The sequence below is a fragment of the Cetorhinus maximus genome, chromosome 13 (assembly GCF_964194155.1).
Source record: "Cetorhinus maximus chromosome 13, sCetMax3.hap1.1, whole genome shotgun sequence".
Taxonomy (NCBI): Eukaryota; Metazoa; Chordata; class Chondrichthyes; order Lamniformes; family Cetorhinidae; genus Cetorhinus; species Cetorhinus maximus.
In genome coordinates this window covers 92,841,402-92,865,023 of record NC_135891.1, presented here as the reverse complement: position 1 = coordinate 92,865,023, position 23,622 = coordinate 92,841,402, and the positions used below count along the sequence as shown (strand labels likewise).

Sequence of the window (23,622 nt, the reverse complement as noted above, 5' to 3'; positions counted from 1 at the left end):
GGTGTGAGGGTGTGTTTGAGAGTTAGTGGTGTTGTCCCTTGAAGTGTGAGATCCCTGTGGATGTGTGATGGGCTTGAGTGTGAGCTGAGAGTGATGAGAAGAGTGATTAACACTGACGGAATGGATGACACCATTCATTCTCTTCTTGCACTGGATGGCTCTTTTGCGGGCACTGGCACTGACCATCGCTGCCACCATCTCCCATGCTGGATTGGTGACCTTGCTTGCTGGTCTTTGCCCAGAGCAGGGGTAGAGGACTTGGCGGTGGGCCTCCACCGCTTCCAGTAGGCACTCAAGGGAGGTGTTGATAAATCTGTGGGCAGCATGTTTCCTCCCTTTGGCAGCCATTAGTTCCCAGCAGCTTCCTATCACTTGAAGAGTGCTAGCTCTGTGCAGGGGTGGCATTTAAATATGGCGCCCAGTTTACTGAAGCTCTGAGGTGATGACGGGTTGGGCAGATCAGAAGCTGTCCCGCCAGCAACCCGGCGTGTTTCCCAAGAATGCATAATTAATGCCCCTTGTATCTGAGTCCCTCAAAATCAGGTATTTTTAATTCTTAGTTGCATTAATATTTCTTATTTAACTTCATTGGCTCAGTCAATAGCTGATCTTGATCAGGAGCAGCCCAGGTTCCTTAACTGGGGTGACAGTAGTGATGGAGGCGAAAATTAGCCTGACTGAACAAGGCTTAAGGAAGGAAAAATTAGGCAGGATTCCTGTTCCTGATAACTTATCCTGACCAATGCAGGTATTTTGGATATAGTTGACCAGTTGTTTGGGCTCAATTATGTAGCCATCCCCTGCAATTATGATTTCTGCATTGGTAATTACTGCCCAGAGTCATGAAGAAGGGACACTTGGGGGGATGAGGAGGTAGGTTCTGAAAAACCTCTGATGCTTATAGAACTACATCCCAGAAAAGAAAACTGCTCCCCAGCCAGAGCCAGCACCCAGGGGAAACTGTAGCCCAGTGGAAGTTGATGCTTACAGGAGAGGAAATAAGATTGATGAAGAAAACTGGCAAAGTAAATTAATTTATTGACCATTTCTCAGGCTATTACAATGTAGAGATTAATTAGGGCAGCCCATTCAGTGGTTGGACTCGAAACATGTCTGATTTTAATCATTGTCAATGTAATTTTTAATGGAATCATAGAACTATAGAAATGTTACAGCACAGAAAGAGGCCACTTGGCCCATTGTGTCTGCACCGGCCCAAAAACAGCCACTCGGCCTAATCCCAATTTCCAGCATTTGGTCCGTAGCCCTGCAGGTTCTGGCACTTGAGATGCATATTTAGACACCTTTTAAATGAGCTGAGGGTTTCTGCCTCCCCTACCTTTTCAGCCAGTGAGTTCCAGATCTCCACAATTCCTCTGGGTGAAAAATTGTTTCCTGATTTCCCCTCTGATCTTTCTACCAATCAATTTAAATCCATGCCCCCTAGTCACTGACCTCTCTGCCAAAGTAAATAGGCCCTTCCTATCCACTGTATCCTAGGCCCTCACAATTTTGTACACCTGAATCAAATCTCCCCTCAGCCTCAACCCCAGCCTATCCAATCTTTCCTCATCGCTGCAATTTTCCAGTCCTGACAACATCCTAGAAAATCTCCTTGGTACCCTCTCTAATGCAAATGCATCCTTTCTGTAATGGCGCGACCAGAACTGCACACAGTACTCAAGTTGTGGCCTAACTAATGTTTTGTATAGTTCCAGCATAACCTCCCTGCTCTTATATTCTATGCATTGGCTAATAAACAAAAGGATTCCATATGCCTTCCTGATGAAGCATGGTTGAAATTTCTCTATAACTAGCTGAAGAGAAAAATTGTTATGTGGTATGAGATGGTGCATGCCTAGTTCCAGCCTATTACAGACCTGGGATATATCTGAAGCGGTCCTGCTTTCAGCCCTGGTACAGGTCTACTTTCAGCCCATGGTACAATACTGCACTCTCAGTTCTAGGTCCATAATTCTAATTTAATTCTCACCAGGAGCTCCTACCCTACTGGGTGAGATTCGCTGGTCAGTGACCTTTTATCTTGGGAAGCAATAAACGGGAGAAGACTATCCTGTGCTTCTAGAAGTTATGTATTATTGAACAATGGTACCAGTAGAGAAGTGTCCAACTGCTGGAATGAATTTCTCAGCACCCACTGCCTGAACACCTCGCTAATGAAGTGCGAACTGGAGGACTCAGGGGCAGATTCTGAAATGCAAGGATTTCCAAAAATCACATGTGGCCCAGACTCTTGTCCCTCAAAGGGAGGTGGCACAATGGAAATTTGATTTAGTGAGTCATACAAAGGTCTATGGTGACTGTGATATCTCTGTGGTGAGCTCTCTGTGGCTAGGCCAGGGGCATTTTTTACAGTTTCGGGTGAAAATATATGAAACCTTACCCACAAAGGCTGAGCGAGGGCTTTTGAATGTGCTGTCAATACAGCGTGAGAGCTTTCTGATATTGTAAGGTTGGGGAATGTGAGTCTTTGTGTGTCCTGGATTAATTGTTTTCTTTTCATTCACCTTAAGAATACTTTGACTCCTACTATGTTTACTAAGCTCTTACTAAGGCACAATCCCACCGGTCTACTGGGAAGGAAGTACAGGTGTACCCTTCCACACTGAGAGATCATGTAGCTGAGCCTGATCCCGATCATGCATGCATTTTCAATCAGTGGTCAGTAGATACTGATCAGGAGCAGGACCCCAGGCTAAATATTATCCACTGTCTCTCAAGCCTTGAGGTCAAATGAAATCAGATAGTTCGAAATTCATGTTTCAAGGTCACCCAATTATATTTCCGAACTCTCAGATTTAAAGCTTTCCAAAGATTGTCAGAGTCCGAGTCAAGATAGGCTCAGTCCTTCTCCTTCATCAAGTTAATAAAAAGTAAAAACTCCTCAATGCTCCTCCTGCAGCATAAAGACCAAGAATAAGGATGTTCACAGAGTAAGACAATTGGTAACCCAATTCTATGTGTCGTTGGAATTTGGAATTTATTTCAGAAACAAAGCCCAGGTTATGTGAACATGACTTAAACATTTCGTTATGATATTGGAACTGAATCCTAATCAACACAATTTTAGTTTAACAATAATAATAATAGCTTTGAAGAAGAGTCATACAGACTTAAAATGTCAACTCTATTCCTCTCTCCGCAGATGCTGCCAGACCTGCTGAGTTTTTCCAGTATTGTCTGTTCTTATTTCAGATTTCCAGCATCTGCAGTATTTTGCTTTCATCTTAATCTAACAATATTCCTGCTAGGCCACCAATGTCTATAAACTCTTGGTAAAATCAAGTTATTTTAAGAGAGGTGATGGGACATTAATTTAGAATGAATTTAAAGCCACCAGTTTCAGAGCTGTCTTTACCATCCCTAACTTGCTTCTTCCTCTGTGTGTGACTAATGATTATGCTAAATGATTTGGAACGTTTCACACTGTAATAGATGATTGATAAAGCTGTGGTTAGTGCTCCTCTGAACTCTCCTCTCTTCCTCCTAAACTTCAAGAACTACATCCTACTGCAGTTTCCTCCTCCCTGCATCTTTAATGTCCTGAAACAAACTACCTTCTACTCCCTATTTACAGTCTTTTACAACCCAGCTTAATGTCGCTTAATTGCTACTACTTGATTCACATCATCCTATTTTTCCAGCCATGGGGATATCCTGCTCTGTGGGCCTTGGCCATTCCCAGGTTGTCTGTCAATTATAAGATCAGATATCTCTGAGTACATGCACTCTGTCCTTTAATTCCTACGCTGTTCCTGTTGCAGGCTATTACACACTGGTTGATTTATCTGGTGCAATCAGTCATCAGTCTAGCAATTCAAGCTAAATAAAGCTATACAGTAATAAGGCTGTCCATTTTCCACAATAATGACTGGTCTGTTAAAATGGATTGCCTGGATTTAGAGCTGTGGGCTTCTATTAAAACAACTAATTAGAGAATATGCTATCTTTGGATCTGGAATTTGTGTTGGAATGTTTTGCTTGGATAGCAGTCATATTCAATGGACATGGGTATAAAGGGTTTGGAGCGGAAGATTAGGATTTCCTTTTTGAATCTGGTATCCATCTGGAGTTGACGAGGTTTGGTATTGGTGTAAGTGGAAATCGGTGCCTTGGAAGCAACAACAACATGCAATTATAGAGTGCCTTTAACATAGTAAAACATCTCAAAGCGCTTCACAGGAGCAGGGCCATTATCCAGGGGAGGGGTGGAGGGGTTGGGTGGGGGGTGGTGGTGGTTCAGTGTATGCTGTGTGAATATTGCAGTGACTGCTGTGGGCAAATCTGACACCAAGCCACATTAGGACAGATGGCCAAAAGATTGGTCAAAGAGGTTGGATTTAACGAGTGTCTTAAAGGAGGTAGAGAGGTCAAAGGTTTCGGGGAGAGAATTCCACATCTCAGGGCATAGCAGCTGATGGCAGAGCAGCAGCATGTTAATTGACATAGTGTGACCAATACAACACTCCAAGCCAGCAATCAGTTAAGAATTACCAACACAATTTGATTTACCAATTCAAAGTGTGAATATGATGTTATGACAAAACAATCTTATTATTGGGTCCATGCTTGACATGCATATTAACTCAGTTCTACTTGCCCCCAGCCTTTGGATAATTGAGAGCAGGGGAGTGCTGATCAGCATGGCTCCTTCTGTAAAATAATGCTCTCAGTCCATAGTAACACATAGATATAAGACATGTTGGAAACCGGTTATCAAACTTATCCTGAAAGTCATTTTCCATTAGCCTGACATCCTCCTAGAGAGGCATCTATATCAGTGTCTCTCTTCTAAACACTGGCACTTGCATAATCACAAGGCAGGCTGAATATTTCTCTTTCATTATTTGTACAAAGTCAGATTAGAGGAAACTTTTTGTTTGAACTATTTACTTGGATTATTCAACATCATTAAATCCCACCAGAGTTATTGATTCTTGTTGTAATAATCGATATACTATCAGTCCTTGGCTCAAATTGTCTGTGGATGATTCAGAGTTTACAATATTGACCTGAAGCAGGAACGTACTTTGGATTGTTGGGAAAGGTTATTCAACTCAACACTATGCTCCACAAGCCTTCAAATCTCTCTGCACCATCTGCCAGGAATTGCTGATATTTTGAAAATGTTCCATATTCCCTCACAGGAAGGCTCTAACAGCAAGAGGATGAATTATCTGGGGGAGTCAGTGCACGTTGTATGAATATCACAGTGACTGCAGTGACAATATGGTCTGGAGATAAGGTGTGGCCTCTAGTGAGGCAACATCTTAATTTTACCTTCTGTTTGAGACGGCAAGTCTGATTAGTGATCTGACTGAGAGCCACTAAGGTCCATTATATCACTGGCAAATGGATTTAAGTGTCAAACAGTTGTGAATCTAATAATGCTCCTATAAACCTTGAGTGAGAATCTGACTGTTGGATTCAAGAAATAAATACAGGAAGTACTGGAGAAACTCAGCAGGTCTGGCAGCATCTGTGGGGACAGAAACAGAGTTAACATTTTGAGTTCAATATGACTCTTCCTTGGAACAAGAAACATCTTTGGAGTTCCAAAGAAGAGGCATATTGGACTGGAAACGTTTACTCTCTTTCTCTGTCCATTGATGCTGCCAGACCTGCTGAGATTTTCCAGCACTTTCTGTTTTTATTTCAGATCTCCAGCATCCTCAATATTTTGCTTTGATTTTAGTGTTGAATTCATGTGTCAGTCTCACAGTCCCTTAGTCCCAAAGCATTGGAGGGTGAGAAGGCTAGGTGGGGGGCAATGAATTGCACAGAGACATCTCTTATTGAATTGACTAAGGAATGATATTGAAGTGAATGCAGGCCTGACCATGTTGTATCTCCAACTGGGGGGGCTGCATGTGGTTCAAGGGTGGAAACTAAAAGCTTTCTGAACCATGATTTGGCATCACTGGATTTATTCTTGACCTGAATTATGATCTCACTACACTTTCGCACATTTTTATAATTTTCTACAGTTATCTCAAACAGAATTCGGCATGTTTCCAGAAACACCTAGAATGAAACTTTCAAAAGAGCGGAGTATAAAAGAAACCATAGTGCAATCTGCAGGAAAGGAGTTATTCCATTCCTTTAATATTGTGGTATTATTACCATCACTGTAAGCAAACAACATGGATATGGTTGGTGATAGGGAGAAGTAACTGCAATAATCCTAGTCTGCACATCTACTCCACCTTTACCAGTACTTTTGAGTATAGCTAACGCCACAGGGACCAATGAGGCCAGAGGAAACTGTGCAACTGATATCTTTCATTTTCTTTCAGGCCAAATGTTTGTGGATCTCGATTTCATTCCTATTGTTGCCCTGGATGGAAAACATTGCCTGGTGGTAACCAATGTATTGTGCGTAAGTACTCCCAGCTCTATCCATTGGGGAAACTTATTTAATCTGGGCCTCTTTAGGTTATGTTCTTTTTCTCTTCGAAGCTAATATCAATCCATCATTATGTTGTGCTGGAGACCATTTAGTGCTGAACAGAGATGGAGTTCCTGATGCAATACCTAACTGCCACTTTCCAGAAATAAACCATAATCTTTCCATGTTAGTTTTAGTCTTGCAGCAGACATCAGCCCTTGGACTAACCTGTTCGGGTTGCCAGCCTCCAGGAATTGAAGATTAATCTCTTGGACACCCCCAGCAACCTGTGAGGGAAATCATAGCAGCATTAAAAATAATTATATTTCTTTTATGTCCTGTGAATATTTTTGTTTATTAGTTCTAGAAATATTGGAAACGGGGGGAAAAAAAGCTGTTCGACTATGTGGGGTCATTGAAGGTGAGAGGCCATGTGATGAAACTTTCAGTCAATTGGCAATCCTAATGCCTGTGAATCCAAATGAGTCCACAGGCCAGCCAGCATTTTAAATAAGGGGCTGGAATTTGTGTTTTTGGCAGGAGGGGAGGGGGGGGTGGGGTTGAGGGTGAGTATGAGTGCACATAAAAAGGATGAATGGCTAGCCCTCCACCTTCCCACCCACCCTGATCCAATCCCCATAAAACGGTAGGGAGCAGGTGCTGAAATGAGAAGCCTACCCGCAGTTTTAAAAAAATAATTAACAGGCAGTTGAGCTTGTTACCAAGCCAATTAACCTGAATATCACACTGCTCACACCATAATATGGTTGGCACGGGCAGGTGGGCGGGAGTAGACAGGCCATTTTCTTAACCCAACTGGTTAAAAGGTGGGAAGGAAGGAGGTACATTCTTCGGGGGTACCCTGTGCTCATAGGGGGCACCCCCCCCCACCAATATGTTACCTCCCCTCTTGTCATTTCCCATCTGGCCATCAAACCCCTACGCCCCCCATGCCCCTCGCCCCTCCTCCCTAGGCTCCCCAATCCTTCCCCATCCGAAACCCCGAGACCCGGTCCTTCGGGATCCATTGCTGTCTTCTTCCTAGTCCTGCTAGCAGTCCCAGCAGTGCCCACGACTGAGTTCTGGTGTTGCTGGGACTGCTAGACTTCCCACTGAGGGGCAGAAGTCCGATCCTCACCTCCTTAATGCCACCGGAAGTGCGTTATGGCTACAGGGTGGCCTTGTTTAATGTTGGTCAGTTCAGGTCCGACATCTCTTTTGGTTGTGGGGGGGCGGGGGGCCCGAACAGTGCACCCCCCTGTAAAATCCAGCCCAAGGTTTGGGTTCACACAATCTAACACAGAGCCAGACGTTACTACCGTAGTTAAATAGCTTCTCAGATCTCAGCTATTCCCATCATTAACACTCAAACTTACTCAAAGCTTTTTAAATGGGAATATAAATGTTTACTTCTCACTTTCTCCACTCATTTCCTCATATTTAAACTATTTCTCTTGTCTATCTAACTGACTTAACATATCTGTTCCAAATCATTTTACTTCTTTCTCCCCTTCGTTTTAAGGTCGGCGCAACCTGTGGGGGTTTTGATAGGCTGAAATTAGTAAAAAGAAATGCGCATGTCCAGCCAGTCAAGAGTGAAAGATTCTTGTAGCAGGGACACAGCAAGCTAATGTCCGACGTGTAAAACCAATTCAAACCCAGAAAAGCTGTCGCCCACTGACTGACTGCCTAGTGTCACTTCAAATGTAACAGCATAACATCACTGGAGACATAACGGCATAGTGTCACTGTAAATGTAACAAGGTATCATCAACTATCAATATAACTACAATTTCACTGTAGCTGTAACAGCAATACATCACTGTAAACGTGACACTGTAACGTGACCATAAATGGATGAGTCTTGGCTTCAACTGAGTTAAAGGTGGCCTAATAACAGCCAAAAATATCTTTGATTGCTTTACACTACGCTGCCAGTTCCTGCAGTGCATTTCCTTTTGTCTTTGTCTAGCCATTTGTCGGAACACGTGTGGTGATGGATTCTGCTCCAGACCAAACATGTGCACTTGTGCCAACGGGCAGCTCTCCCCAGGATGTGGATCTGGTTCAAGTAAGTGACATTGCATTGATTCTATAAATAATGTGACAACACGCAGGCACCAAATCACTCCATTTGGTAAATTTAATGGCTAGATGTAGAGTAACGCTATCTGTACCTTGCCCCGTCAAACACCTCCCGATCTGCAAACTAGGTGGTTGCCTAGAGCAGCAAAATTTGGAGGGGGTGGGGGACGGGGGCACAGGGGGATGCGGCAGCAGAAAACTGAATGAGCTATTCATCAAATTACTGTTACAGCCAGGTTAACAGGGTGAGCTGACTCTTCTCTTTGTCCCACTTCTGAGTTGGTTATAATGTAGTTTGAATTTAAAAGGGAGGTGATATTGCCAATTTAATATATATTTAGCTGTTGTGTAGCTCGGTGCAAGAAATAAGCCAGCCAGGTTCCTCAAGTTAACAAATAAGTTAGTTTTATTGCTAAAACTGACACAGGTAAATATGAAGAAATTATTAACAGAAGTTTAAAATGCATAAATTTTCCAGCTACCCACTAATGCAAAAACAACACACACACGCAATCTCCCCAAGCATGCAAAAAAAAAGTAAAACTCAGCAGAGTATCAGGCATTAAAAACTTGGCCAAGTAACAAGTAAAATCAGATACTCGTTCACAGCTGAAGGGTCCTGGGATTTCTCACTAGAGACAGTGGTGTTGATTTGGAAGTCTCATTTAAGAACTCTCATCTTGCAGCAGTGAGGTCTTCTGGTGGCTTTTTCAAATCACAAACAGCCCAGCTTTGATGAGAGACGTTTCAAAAGAAAGAGAGAGAGATGGGGGTAAAGCTGTTGCCCTTGTCTCTCTGACTATCCAAAATCTGTTTTAGACCCAGGAGCTGGATCACATGCTCTCTTTCCGAAACCTCCATGGACTCTGTGGGCGGGATTTTGCGTTCGTCGGGTGGGCTCGCGCCTGATCCGATCAGGCATAAAATCATGCGCAATGACGTCGGTCGAGCATCCTGACCTCATCGCGTGCTCTTGTGATCTTTCGGTCGGCAGGCGCACACAAGAGTCAGCAGCGTGCCCGCTGACAATTAAGAGGCCCATTAAGGCCCTTAAGCAATTCATGAATTTGTATTTTTCGCTGCCCATCCAACGTTGACGGGCGGGCGAGTAGGCCAGGCGACCTTTGCACTTTTTACGAAACCTCATCCACAAGCAGGATGAGGTTTCCAATGGTAAGTTTAAAAAAAAACGCAAAAAAAAGTTTCCACTTCATTTTAAACATGTACCCCTTCATGTGACTGAGTTACATGTGGGGACATGTTTATATCATTTATTAAATCTTTTTTTCCTTTGTCTAAATTTTCAGCTCCCTGAGGCAGCTCTGTGCCCTCAGGGAGCCCTCAGAGCACGCTCCCCCGCGCAGGCGCTGATTTCTGCGCTCGCCCTCCTCCCGCCCCCACCCCAGCAGCGCTGAGCCTTCCAGCTCGCCCTTCGCTCTGGCTGGCCGTTAATTGGTCAGCCAGCGTGAAACCGTGGGCGGTGGCCCGTTTCCACGGCTGCCCCCGGGCCCGCCCACCCACCCGACGAAGGGAAAATCCTGCTCTGTGTCTCCATAAAAGCAACTTGTGTCCTTCGCAAATGCAAAATAGTTGCTGCTGTAAGCCAGTGCCCTTTTTAGGAAAAGAGTTCTTCAAAAAAGATCAATACATATGTATGTCCAGCCAATGACATAAAGTAATATTTCATATAACACATCTTTATGAAACTATATATGTAAACAAACAAGCTTCAGCAGTTGAAATGAAAGGTCTAGATCTAGTGATATACATCCACCTATGTTGACATACACGTAGGCTTGCGTTTTCAGCTCGGCGGCTGGGCGTGATCGGCGGCCCTAAGAGCTGTCGGGAAACGGACCACCAACTACGATTGGTCCCCAACCGTGATATCACCCTGGCTAGCCAATTAACGGCCAGCCCAGCGTGAAACGCACAATGAAAAGCTCAGCGCTGCCGGGGTGCTGTCGGGGAGGAGGGCAGGCAATGACGTTTCCTTGGGCGTGGGTGAGCGCTGAGAGAAAGCTCCTTGAAGGCAGAGAGCTGCCTCAGGGAGCTTCAGATACAAATACCATGAAATAAAGTTTTGAAAATCAGGAAAAAAATGTCTAGGCATCGCAATCGGGCACCTGAACATATAGATGATAAAAATGCTGCTCACAGATTTTTATTTTTATTTTATTTAATAATGGAAACCTCATCCCATCCTTGGATGAGATTTGACGAGAAATGCAAAGTCCACCTGGTCAATTTGCCCATCCGCCAACCATAAGGTTGGACGGGCCATGAAAAATCGGAAACAATTGCACCATTGACAGACTTCTATGTATTTACATTGCAGTCTTTCCCAAAATTTCATAGTATTCTATTTATGTGACATTTTTACAAATTTGTACATCTACATATCTATTCAAAACCATGAATCAGTAAATAGCATCAAAGAACATAATTTAATCTGTAATTATAAACGCAGAACTTTTATTCACACTAATGCACAATATTAATTTTCAAAAGTTAATTGCGAGGTGGGAAGGGGCAGCGCAAGGCTGAAGGTTCGCCTAAGGTGCCTAATACTCTTGCACCAACCCTGGGTACAGTACAAGTTAGATGCCATGTAAATCAGCCTCTATATTGCCCCTCTGAACACTCCAAGGTCAGGTACAACATGGGATAACGCAGAGTAAAGCTTCCTCCATAATACCTATGGTGGCATTACATCCAGCAGACAGGGGAAACTTTCATCCTCCCATCCTGGGTTCAATTTGGCTCCTGTCTAACTCTGTCTCCCAATTAACAATGGCACAACAACTGAATCAAGGTAGAAATTAAAATAAGGACCATAAATTCAGGGAGATTGAGATCAAAGAGCCTAGGTGCACATAGATTCAGAGATAAGTAAACTCTGCCACACTTTGCAGAACTACCAGCCACAAGAAATTCTACACTGCAGCCACTGTGTAGATATCATTATCTTTGCTTGGACAAGAACGTGTGGGCAGTTTTGGTGCAGAATGTATCTGAACTGGATAATTGTGTGGGATTGCTGTCCTGCATCAGATATCTTGTGCCAGTAACAAACTGGACCACCCCAACTTTGCCTTCCCAGGAACCAGATCGAATTTCAATTTTCCACAGAAGGTATTTGCACATTGTTCAGAAAGTTGTCGAGTGACTGGGTGCTTGAACCTTGATGTAACTAATGGGTTTTTTTTTGGCAATAGAATATGACAGCTTGCCTTGTCCTGTGTTCTCATTAGGCCATGATGACTCCATCTATTTCAGAATCAGTTCATGAAGTCACCTAGTTTCTTATCCTACTTATTCTGGGTTGCTTTAGTGTTTAGTTCTGCACTGACTTTTTATATCAAAGATTTACAGGGCAAGTGTTGATCCCTCACAAAGTAAGTTCCATTCTCTAGTTAATACCAGGAGAAAGACAAGAACATGATAGTTTAATAATTAACTTCCCACTGGCGGGTGGGGGTTGGGGGGGGGGGGGTGGGGGCACATTCTGTCCCAGAGAGACACCTGCACAAGCAGTCAGAAAGTGAACATTTATCTTCACGTCTGAGTGCATTCCAGCTGAAGAAGAATTTGACCCTTTCAGGGATGAACATAGTCAGATAATCACTTTGCTTACATTGGGTGGCTCAGAGCTCATGGCCTCTAGGCATGGTGAGAGGGGTTAATGGGCGAGAACTGTGAACCATTGCTCTGATTAGTGACAGCATAGAGCAGTCTGAGTCATAAGTCTGCAGTGAAATGTCAGCGCAGAGCATGTTCTGCACCATGTGAACTGCAAAGCTAATTGTAACAGCCCTGTGGCTTCTTGGTATTTGAGGAATCTCTTGTCGGTGGTAAGGTAGAAGAGCAGAATTTGGTCAAACTCTCCAAGGGCTGGTGCAGTGAGTAGACTAAGTTGGTTGTTCATATGAATTACAATCTGGAAATCACTGGGAGAGAGTTTATTTCCCAGGATGAAAGAAGACTTGCATTTATAGTTTTATGACCTCTGGTCATTCCAAATTGCTTTACAGTCTATTTTTGAAGCGTAGTCACTGTTGTAATCTAAGAAACATGGCAGCCCATTTGCGCACAGCAAAGTCCCACGAACAGCAATGTGATAACGACCAGCTCATCTGTTTTAGTGATGTTGATTGAGGGATAAATATTGGGCAGGACAGCAGGGAAAATTCCCCCACTCCTCTTCAGAATAGTGCCATAGGATCTCTTAACTGAGAAGGCAGACAGGACCTCAGTCTAAGATCTCATTCAAAAGACAGTATTCCATCAGCACTGCATTGCCTTGTCAGCCCAGATTTTTGTGCTCAAGTCTCTGGAGTGGGATTTGAACCCACAACCTTCTTGTCTCAGAGGTACCCACTGAACCACATCTGACATTTGGCTATTTGAAACTATAAATTCACCTATCCATAAACAAGATGGCCATTTGAGTATTATTTTACACTATAAACAATTGCTGTGACTATGACTACACCCTGACATCTGTAACCTGCTTCTCACAGTCCCATTGGGATAAACACAGTAATTGTGGAGATCACAACAGGACAGAGTTAAGAACCAAGAGCAAGACCCATTAATTCATCTGGAGTATTTGTGATTTGAAAGCCCATTACTGCAGCAACATTTTCTGTCCTTCAATTGATAATAGTCACTTGCTTTTGTCATTTAGATATAATATTTAGTGAATATTCCTGGATACAAACATGCAACTATTATAAAGTACCATTAAAAATGAACAGATATCTGGTTAGGAGATATTGTGAGGCAGAATTGCTGTTTAATTCTGGTGTGATTTCATCAGAAGATCAGGAGAAACCTTGGAGAAACTGTGTAATAGGTCATTTGTGCCATTTCATTGGGGTTTCCACGAAAACTATAATGGAAGGTCAAGAGAATTCAATCCTGGTCTGTTTTAAATGGCTGGAACGTAAACATTAGATCAATATTTAAAATGTATTTCCAAATTGTTCAATTCTCATCAGTGTGATGATAATTAATCCTAATTTAATATATATAAAAAACCACAAGTGGGATTTTCTTGACATTTCTGTTAAGTTTCAAAGAATAGTTCAGCACAGAAGGAGGCCGTTTGGCCCATTGAGTGTTTCCCATTGTTAGATATGGAAAATCAAACAAATCCAGCTGCATGCATATACAGAGGGATAGGCAATGGTCTTATTATTATAATATGTGTTTGAATGATGGAGGGGCTACTTCTCTCCTTTGTTATAACAGCTGGCAGCCATACTGTTTTCCCAAGGCATTAAAAGTATGTTAATGTATCCCCCATCTGCTTGCTACAACCTTCCGCCGGCAACCCACCCACCCCACCCCCTCCACTCCCTCTCCCCATCCTCGATCACCCTCCCGCCTCTCTCACCCACAACTTCTCCCTTAGCCTTTGAAATAATAATTCAAATAAATAAACACAAAGGTGTGAGCTGGATGAGAAAGCTCATTAAAGTAGAGGTCAACAAGTGGCTTCAAATGGTCAGGTCACAGTAGGATCCAAAGCCAGCTTTACCTTGCCTCACTTAATTTGATTTCTATTCTCTTCCTCCCAATGACCCCTCCTGAGCTTGAGGACACACCAGCGTGCCTGTGCGTTAAGCACCACTTGGGTGGAATTTGGAGAGGAGGATTGGACAGGGAGGATCATGTGCCAATTATGGAACAGTCCCGATTTGCATTCCATTAATTGAAACGAAAGGGAAAGGAGTGATATTCTGTTACCAGCTTCTAGCCCTCTCTGTGAGATTACCCTTTCTGCACTTCAGTAAAGGTGAAAGTTTCCTCTCTGCTCCAGTCAGAAGGACAAATGGTGTCAGGATCAAGATGATCCATATAACCCCAAGGCTGCAGAGTGATGATCTAACTCAAAGTGATGCAGGTGGCTGACGTCCACCTTATCTCCCTCCAGCACTGAAGATCTCCTTTCTGCCCCGTTCCCACCCAGAAGCCAATTAAAAATAGAAAAACTGTAAAGAAAAAAGTCCAGCTCAGTTCAACTCCAAGAGGATAAAATACTCCTCCTGGGGTTGTTTTACTGTTAACACAATAAATCATTTGAGGAAAAGAATCTCACTCTGATCCCACCATTCCACATGATATCAAATTATCTTTAATAATCATTTTTTCTCCAGTTTTAACTATACACCTCAATCTACAATTATAGAAAATCAAATTCAGCAGAATCGCTTTGACGAATAGGTTGCGTGCAGTCAGACACACGTGAGGCAGAGTCAGAAGCAAAGAGGTTGGAAGTGAGCTTTTCGTTAACCCTATTTGCTGAGCAATAAAGTGACTAGGATTTTGAGCCTTACTGAGCATGTTTATGGTACATCCTTGAAGCCACATTTGAGCACAGCTGCAGCAAATGCCACATGTGAGGAAGGCAAATTGATTTCTGTCATTCTGTAAGTGCAGTCAACTGACCTGCTTTGTTCTCCTTGCAGTTCAGCAGTGTAATGTCAGGTGTATGAATGGTGGATCCTGCTCGGATGACACCTGCGTTTGCCAGAAAGGATACACTGGGACACACTGTGGGCAGCGTGAGTATCAACACCACACTCCTGCAAACAGACTTTATCTTGGATCCAGTGCATAGACAGAATGGACAGGGCTGAAGAGAATGATGATCAAGTGCTACCCACTCCTTACAGAAACAGCAGAGCTACGAGCAATTTCAATCCATTCATTGGGTTAAACCTATCCAGAAAACAGCAGTGCTCTGTAGCTAATCATGCAGGGTTATACCTGTACATTAGTGATACAAGACCACCTCTTGCTTTTTTAACAAGTTCAGAGGATTGACTGCAGCTACATTGTGCTTTTAGCACCAGACGCCTGTTCTGCATCAATGTCCAGCATGAGGGCTGATGGCAGTCTTTATTCTGTACAATAAGCACAATAACTATCTGTACTAGTAGTTAACCTTTCATATTTCATAGCTACACTGGTTGTGCTATTTCCCATATTTAAAAAAATTACCATCAGCTGAAACGGAAGCGAATTCCTGCCAAAATATACACAAGGAGCGCCAATAATTTCAGGTTTAGGCTAATATAATAAATAAGGCCTGGGGCGAACATTCTAATGTCTAGGACATACCTGATGGCAGGCCTGTGCCATTACCTATTGATGTAACCCATATGGAAGGCAATTAAAGATATCCTTTGATATATCTTCGTGCCAATCTACACCTGTCATATTTGAAGTTATTTGGCACGTCCTTCATTGAACAAAAAGTTGGAAATTTCCAGGAAGCCATGATCTATACAAGGATCTGGTTTTCACTGTATAAGTTTCAGGGCAATTTCACACTGACTTGTGCTGAGAATCTGTAACGGCTACATTTGTTTCTGTTAAAAATTGTATTTAATCTAAACCATATTTAATGCATTTGAAATGGTTGAAAAAAATCACTATTGTGTCTTTGTCCAAACCAATGATGTGGGCACATTGCCAACAGATGTCATCTCTTTTCCTTATTAGCTGTGTGCAAAAACGGCTGCCAGAACGGAGGACGATGCATTGGGCCAAGTCGCTGTGCATGTGTGTATGGGTTCACTGGGCCACAGTGTGAGCGAGGTAGGACATGTTTCTATGTGCTTCTGAGGCACAGTTCAGTTCTAGGTTATGGACCCACATGCCTTGTATTTGGATGAATCTTACAACCCTTTATCATTGTGTGTGATTCTTTTCCCCATGATTGATAGTGATGGGAGCAGTAAAGGATCCAAAGGATCAGGCCCACTTCAGTGCTGTCTGGCTGAACACCGTATTAAAAGTTTTTTTGGGGGACTTTTTTCCTAAAATTGGCAACCCGTGAATTTGATACACAGATGTCAAAGTGTCATGGGCTGAATTAATATGATAGAGGGATGTGAAAATGTCACGTGGCTGCGAATGTAGTGGACAGATGTAAAAGTGCCCAATAGTGTAAGCTTTCATGACCATAGCGCATCCCAAAGTGCTTTACAGCCAATGAAGTTCCTTTGAAGTGTTATAATAAAGAGCAAAATTACAAGAAAATAAAATGGGAGTACAAAATAAATGCACAGAAAATGAAGAAAAAAACATCACTAGCTGTTCAACCACTATCAGAAACTACATTTGTATTACAGACCAAGTGTGCTCCCCAGGGTCAGTGTGTGGGAGCCTAGTCTGAGTTGCCAGGGTCAGTGCGTGGAAGCCCAGTCTGAGTCGCCAGGGTCAGTGTGTGGAAGCCCAGTCTGAGTCGCCAGGGTCAGTGTGTGGAAGCCCAGTCTGAGTTGCCAGGGTCAGTGTGTGGAAGCCCAGTCTGAGTCGCCAGGGTCAGTGTGTGGGAGCCCAGTCTGAGTCGCCAGGGTCAGTGTGTGGAAGCCCAGCCTGAGTCGCCAGGGTCAGTGTGTGGGAGCCCAGTCTGAGTCGCCAGGGTCAGGGTGTGGGAGCCCAGTCTGAGTCGCCAGGGTCAGTGTGTGGAAGCCTAGTCTGAGTCGCCAGGGTCAGTGTGTGGGAGCCCAGTCTGAGTTGCCAGGGTCAGTGTGTGGAAGCTCAGTCTGAGTCACCAGGGTCAGTGTGTGGGAGCCCAGTCTGAGTCACCAGGGTCAGTGTGTGGAAGCCCAGGCTCAGTTCCCCAGGGTTACTGTGTGTGTGGAAGCCAAACTCAGTTCAGGCACTTTTACACTTCAGCCCAATGTCTACAATTGATTTTCCTCATTCCCATCAGTTGCACGTCCTGGTCAAATGTGTATCTTCTGATTTACAGCAAGTGCAGCTAGCCTGGCAGTTTTTACCCTAAATGATTGGATCAAACTCCTTTGTACCCAAGATCTCTGAATATTAACTGCTGGGTTAACATCAGTAGAGAGAGAGAGTCAATGACATAGAGCACCAGCTTGGAGGAGTTACTGATCCAAACAATGTGAGGGAACAGAATCACCAACACTGAGGTTTGAGTTAGTGACATACATTGCTGGTTGATGGGGATTATGGAATTTGACCATGTGAGGGTGCTGGATTAATACCAATTGAGATGCAGGCATGGAGCTGTTACTGAGTTTCACAGTGTGAGGGAATTGGGTCAACTAGTCAGGAGGTAGTTTGCATTCTGCAATGTTTCAGATTCACCTGTCCATATTAAAGAATAACTCAATATTTTGAGTGCTTGGGGAGAGGGGAGGAGACAGGTAGAACAGCCTCATGCAACTGTTATTGCAATGGCATCCCATGCAAATGACACAGTAATGTCCTGCGGCATAACAACTGGCTCCATTGTGAATTGTAGTGGCAATTATTTTTCTGTTATTCAGTTGGAGAGGTGATTTTTAAGCAGGATGTTAAAGGAAGAGACAGCAATTGAAAGGCAGAGGAGTTTAGGGAGGGAATTCCAGAATATGGGGACCAGGCAGCACTGACATACAGTGGCAGCAGTGTGTGTCATATACAAGATACACTGACGCACAGTGGTAGCAGTGTGTGTAGTATGCAAGGTGCACTGCAGCAACTTGACAGCACCTTTCAAACCTGCAACCTCTCCGCCTAGAAGGATAAGGGCAGCAAATGTATGGGAACACCACCACCTGCAAGTTCCCCTCCAGGCCGCACACCATCCTGACTTGGAAATGTATCCCGCTCCTTCGATGTCACTGGGTGACATTTCTGCAGCTCCCTCCCTAATAGCACTGTGGGTGTACCTACACCAGATGGAGTGCAGCAGTTCAAGAAGGTGGCTCACCAACACCTTCTCAAGGTCAATTAGGGATGGGCAATAAATGCTGGCCTTGCCAGCAATGCCTATATCCTATGAAGGAATTAAAAAAGGCACAGAAATGGAGAAATGCACGAGGCCAGATTCAGGTACTGATGCATGGCAGTATTATTGCATGGAGGAGGCTACATAGTCAGAGAGTTTAGATTATGGAAGACTTTAAGTGCAAGGGTGAGAATTTTAAATTGGAGCTATTGAGGAATCATAGCTAATATAGGTAAAAAAGACAGGGGTGAACAAGACTTAGTGCAAGACAGGAGAAAGGAATAGAGTTCTGGATGAGTTGACATTTACAGAGGGTGGAATATTGGAGGCCAGCCTGAACAGCATTGGAAGAGAATCATTTTAACCATCTTTCCAGTGGATAATTGACAAGACCTCTTCAGAAAGTAAAATCGGCTGGCGTTTAAAACAGGCTCCTGAACACATGTCCATTTTCTGCTGGGCAGGCTTGGTGAAAATTTACCAAATGGTCAGAAGGCATGGGTGATGGTTTCAGTAATAGAAATATACAGTGTTACAGGAGTGGATTTAGGCAACTTTTGCAAAGGCAAGTACATGGAGTTGGAAGCTCAGCTGAGGAGTGAATAGGATGCCAAGGTTGCAAACTGTTTGGTTCAGTCTGAAAGAGTGAAGACAAAGGGATATGGAGTTCTGCTGTTGTTCAGTCATCTTGGAAGATATTGGGTGCCTTAGTCTTAGCAAGAGATCTAGCTGAGGGCAGAGATCCTCTCTCAAAGTAACCTTTATTTACATATTCAACCACGTAAGGATTACAAAGCACCAGGACAGAGCCACTGTTCACCTCTCAGATCCTCCTCATTCTCTTCTGTGTGCAAAAAATAGTCTTTCTTATTTTCTCATTGCTGTTTTAAATAAAAGCTATTTTTAAGTGCCTTGTTCCAGCTTGCAATTTAAAGATATTCTCTTCCCATCCCCTCAGGACCCAGTCCTGTCTGAATCTGCAAATTTAATATTTAAAAATCTTCCTATAGTAAAGTTTAGAATAGTGGCCCACTCCGGCCTGCTACATAATTAATTTAATAATAGCATTTTCCTTATTTCATCAGTATAATTTAGAGCAATCCGGATTGAAAGTCTGCTGCTTTCATGTAATAATTTTGCACAAAGCCAGCAATTAAATGGTGGACATCATTAATATCAAATAACCACTATTCTTATTTAAGAAATACAGTTTTGACCATTCCATTAAATTCCTACTAATATTCAATAAACTGTAGGGAAGCCCTCTGCAGTAAATGGTGGCTGCTTTTATCTTTATTTAGTAAGTTATCAGTGTGACTTGGTCTATCTGATATCCTGTCAGTAATGTGATGGGGGATGCACTAGTATACAATAAACATGATTCAAACCCACATGGATATCATCACTTGGTCAGAATTGTGGCTGTGGTACCCAGTGGTTTATGGTGGTAATTTATAGGAGATATACGTGAGATTGTGTTTCAGAAGGGCTGCGACTGGCTTCATTTGTCTCCAGTAAATACTTGCTTGTGCCTCTGGGTTTCAGGTGAAACACAGTTCCCATTGTTTTACTGAAGCTGCAGACTTTGTTCAGCTGCCTCTTTGAAAGTGCTTATCTGTACCCTGGAGGCACTAGTGCCTCAGCAGGAATGTCTCTGCTACTTTGTTCTGTTCTGCATTAACATTGATACCTTGTGGGGTCCACTCCAAGGACTATTACTCCGGGGCTAATTACAGGAACTATTACTGAGCTGAGATGCAGTCCAGCGATTATTACTCTGGTGGAGCTGACTACAGAGACTCTCTGACTCTAGTGGAACTCACTCCAGGGACTATTAAACTGGTGGGGCTGATACCAGGAGCTAAAACTGCGTTAAGACGCACTTCAACAATTATTACGTTGGTGGGGCTGATTCCAGGGACTATTACTCTGGGGTTCATTCCATGGATTATTACTTCAGTGATAGCAGATCTTAAGATATTGCAGCTGAATATAAATGTGTTGATGCTGATCCAGCCTCTCTCTGTCCTCTATATCATTATATTAATGAAATAAAATGGAACAAGCAAAAAAAGTGCAGAACTTTCAAGATGTAGCATTACTCAGTTTAATGCACAGCATTAAGATTATGAGCCTCTACATAGGTGGGTGATTCCCTGATCCTGTCTGAGGTGTGGAGGAGGACGGGGGAGGAGGTGGAGGTGGAATGGTGTGTTTAGTTTGTTAGCATGGCCTGGTGAAGGGACAATGCAATTTGTTTGCTCATGGTCCCCAGAGCTTCACTGAGCTGGAGTACTGCCTGCATTAACCGTTAGGTTTTCATTACACTATTGTTAGCTTTATAGCAGAGATGGATTAGGACTGGGATAAAGGATACATGTATCAGGATGTTCCTACACTAGAACTGCAGAGACAGGGATCAGGTTTTTTTCATTCATTCCAGTTTGTACCAGAGCGATTGGCCAAGTTCCAGAAGTGAAGTTGCTGATAGTGAAAAAAATGGGCTTGGCTCGTAATTCCAGAAAAAATGTAGGGAATGTGCAGTCCAGTCAAATTAAAGACAGTTACAGCAGCTACAGACTGGGAACTCGCAGCACAATCTCTGGCACTCAGACATAGATTGTAACAGAGCCAGGCCCTATCTAATCTTGTGTCAGGACAACTGACAAAGTTCACGTGTCCCCAGCTGCAGGCAAAGAGCAACCTATGCTCCCTGGAATCTTGCAGAGATTGGATTGAAAGCTGACTGCATGGGATGAGGCACAAGTTTCCATATCAAATGTGTTGCTGTTTCTCTCTGCAGCTCAAGATCCATTCATATTGGTCATTTGCAAACTTATCATATGGCCTCTTAGTGCATTCACGTGACATTTCCTTGCTCACTATTTTAATAAAGGCTTCACCTTGTTAGGTTATCGAAGTTTGTCTGTTAATAAGTACTGCTTTTAGGTTTATGAATTTTTGAGATAATGGAATAGAAGTGCAACAGGTCCAAGATGTGGGATGTTGGGCGGAGATGTCAAGAAAATGATTTATACGTGCACAGGGAGCCAGAGGTTGCTCTCAATGAGAAGGAAGACTGGTTATTAAAATTGTGATCAGAAATTCAAGCTTACCATAATTTTTACAGTCAAGGTGTTTTGAGAGATTGAGAAGTTCAATCTATATGTAAAAGTTTTTTGTGTAAAGTTCCCAGTAAATTCCCTTTACTGTCAATGTGAAGACACTGTGGGCACCGTCTGTGACTGCACTGAGCCAATACTGTTTCTGCGGAGATAGCAGGTGCTGCTCAAAGCTACTTTGGCCCCTCAGCTTGAGGCCATGAAACTTACAGATGTTGCAGAGGAACAGTGTCAAGATATGCAATGGCTATGGTCAGTGCAGCCATCATCACTTTTACTGTAATAACTATAGGAGGAACTTAATGTCATCTCCATACACTGAAAAACATCAAGGACAGTTTACAGTACACTACATTTATTATATCTGAATTCCTTCAAGGACATTCCTGAGCAATGAGCTGAAGTGCTGTATCAACCATCTGTCTTAATACCATAACCATATTCATGAAAGTTGTCTCTGATTGTTATTTGATGTTCACATTTAGATTATTGCTAGAAATAATAACCACGATATCAGCCTTGCCTCTTGAGTCTGAAGGTTGTTGGTTCAAGCCCTTATACCCCCGTGGGCACATTCCATGCGGACACTTCAGTGCAGTACTGATGAAACGTTGCACTGTCAGAGATGTCCCCTTTAAGCCTGGCATTAAACCAAGGCCCCATCTACACTCTCGAATGAACATAAAAGATCCCAAGACTCTATTTGAAGAAGAGCGGGGGGAGTTCTCAACTAATATCTCATTTTCTTTTTTGAAAAAAAACATCTGGTTATATATCTCATCGCTGTGTTGTGGGATCTTGCTGTACACAAGTTCACAAGATTCCTACATTAGAATACTAACTATATTTCAAATAAAACACTTAATTGGCTAAAGGGTTTAATGAATTGATTTTATGTATGCAAATTAATCCCTATCATTTCATGAGTATAATTTATTATATTTCTTTTAATGATACTAATTAATACAGAATAGTGAATGAACAGAATTTAATAAATACTGTTGAATGAATGCTGTTTAATGGGCACTATTTGATGTGACATTGTTGAAAACATTAAAACAAATATCATTAATGAGCACAATTTAATAAACATGATTTAATGAATGTCACGTGATGACATAATTTAATGAATATTGTTTAATGAGTTCCATCTAATGAATGCCATTTAATCCATGGGATTTGATAAGGGTCATTTATTGAAAGTCAGTTAATCAACACCATTTAATGAAGGCCATTGAATTAATGGGATTTAATGAATGAGATTTAATGAGGTCATTCAGTGAACAGATTTAATGAATGCCATTAAAGGAATGGGATTTAAGACATACTGTTTTAATGAATAAAGTTTAAAGCACGTCCTTTAATGAAGACCATTTAATGAGCAGGACTTGATGAAGACCATTTAAAGAAGACTATTTAATATTCAGAACTTAATGAAGGTTAATTAATGGACACTATCTAATGAATGAGAATTTTATTGAGGACAGCTTAATGTTCACTTAACAAATATAATTTTCGAAAAGATTTTAATAATTTTAATGAAGGTTATTTAATAAACATGGTTTGTTTGATACATGCTATTTAATAAAGGCTATTTAATGCACTGAAGTTAATGAAAAGCAATGAACACAATTGGATGAATGGGATTAATGAAGGTTATTTAATAAACATTGTTTAAACAATGCCATTTATTGAATGTGTTTTAATGAAGTCCATTTAATAAATAGGATTTATTGAAGGTTATTTAATGAACAAGACAAAATGTAAGCCATTTAATAAACAAGATTTAATGAATTCCATTTAGTGAATGGGAAGTGGTGAACAGGATTTAACCAATGTGATTTAATGAGGCAATTTCATAAAAAAGATTTAATGAAGGCCACTATGATGTTGCTATCCACCCAATAATTCTTGCCCCCAGTAGTTAGAACACATAACCAAGACTGATTGCTTTAAAAATGGCAATTATATTAAAATTGCAACAGTCCCCATGAGCGCTACAATGTTAACCAGCTGGAAAATGAATCATGAATAGTTTTGTCCCTTTTACACACACATAAGGGTCCAATAAAACAGTGTTTACTTAAAATCATGGCATGTTCTTTCCAAACATTTCAAGGAAAAAAACGCTTATTTTCTTTTTGTCATTCGGGATTCTATTTTTTGACCAATCTTGATGTGGAGAGACAAAACTCAAGACACAGTTGTGTACACATTGACACTTTAAGCCAAGACACACAAAACTATCC

General features: G+C 42.3%; 1 protein-coding gene across 1 annotated transcript in view; it reads left to right on the top strand.

Annotated features, from left to right (window-relative positions):
* fbn3 (fibrillin 3) overlaps positions 1-23,622 on the top strand; it is a 225,098-nt gene that overhangs the window by 8,056 nt on the left and 193,420 nt on the right. Inside the window, exons 2-5 of the mRNA XM_078555790.1 lie at positions 6,318-6,400; positions 8,382-8,480; positions 14,971-15,066; positions 16,010-16,105. Of these exons, the coding sequence (XP_078411916.1) occupies positions 6,318-6,400; positions 8,382-8,480; positions 14,971-15,066; positions 16,010-16,105 (374 nt within the window). The remainder of the gene's footprint in view (positions 1-6,317; positions 6,401-8,381; positions 8,481-14,970; positions 15,067-16,009; positions 16,106-23,622) is intronic.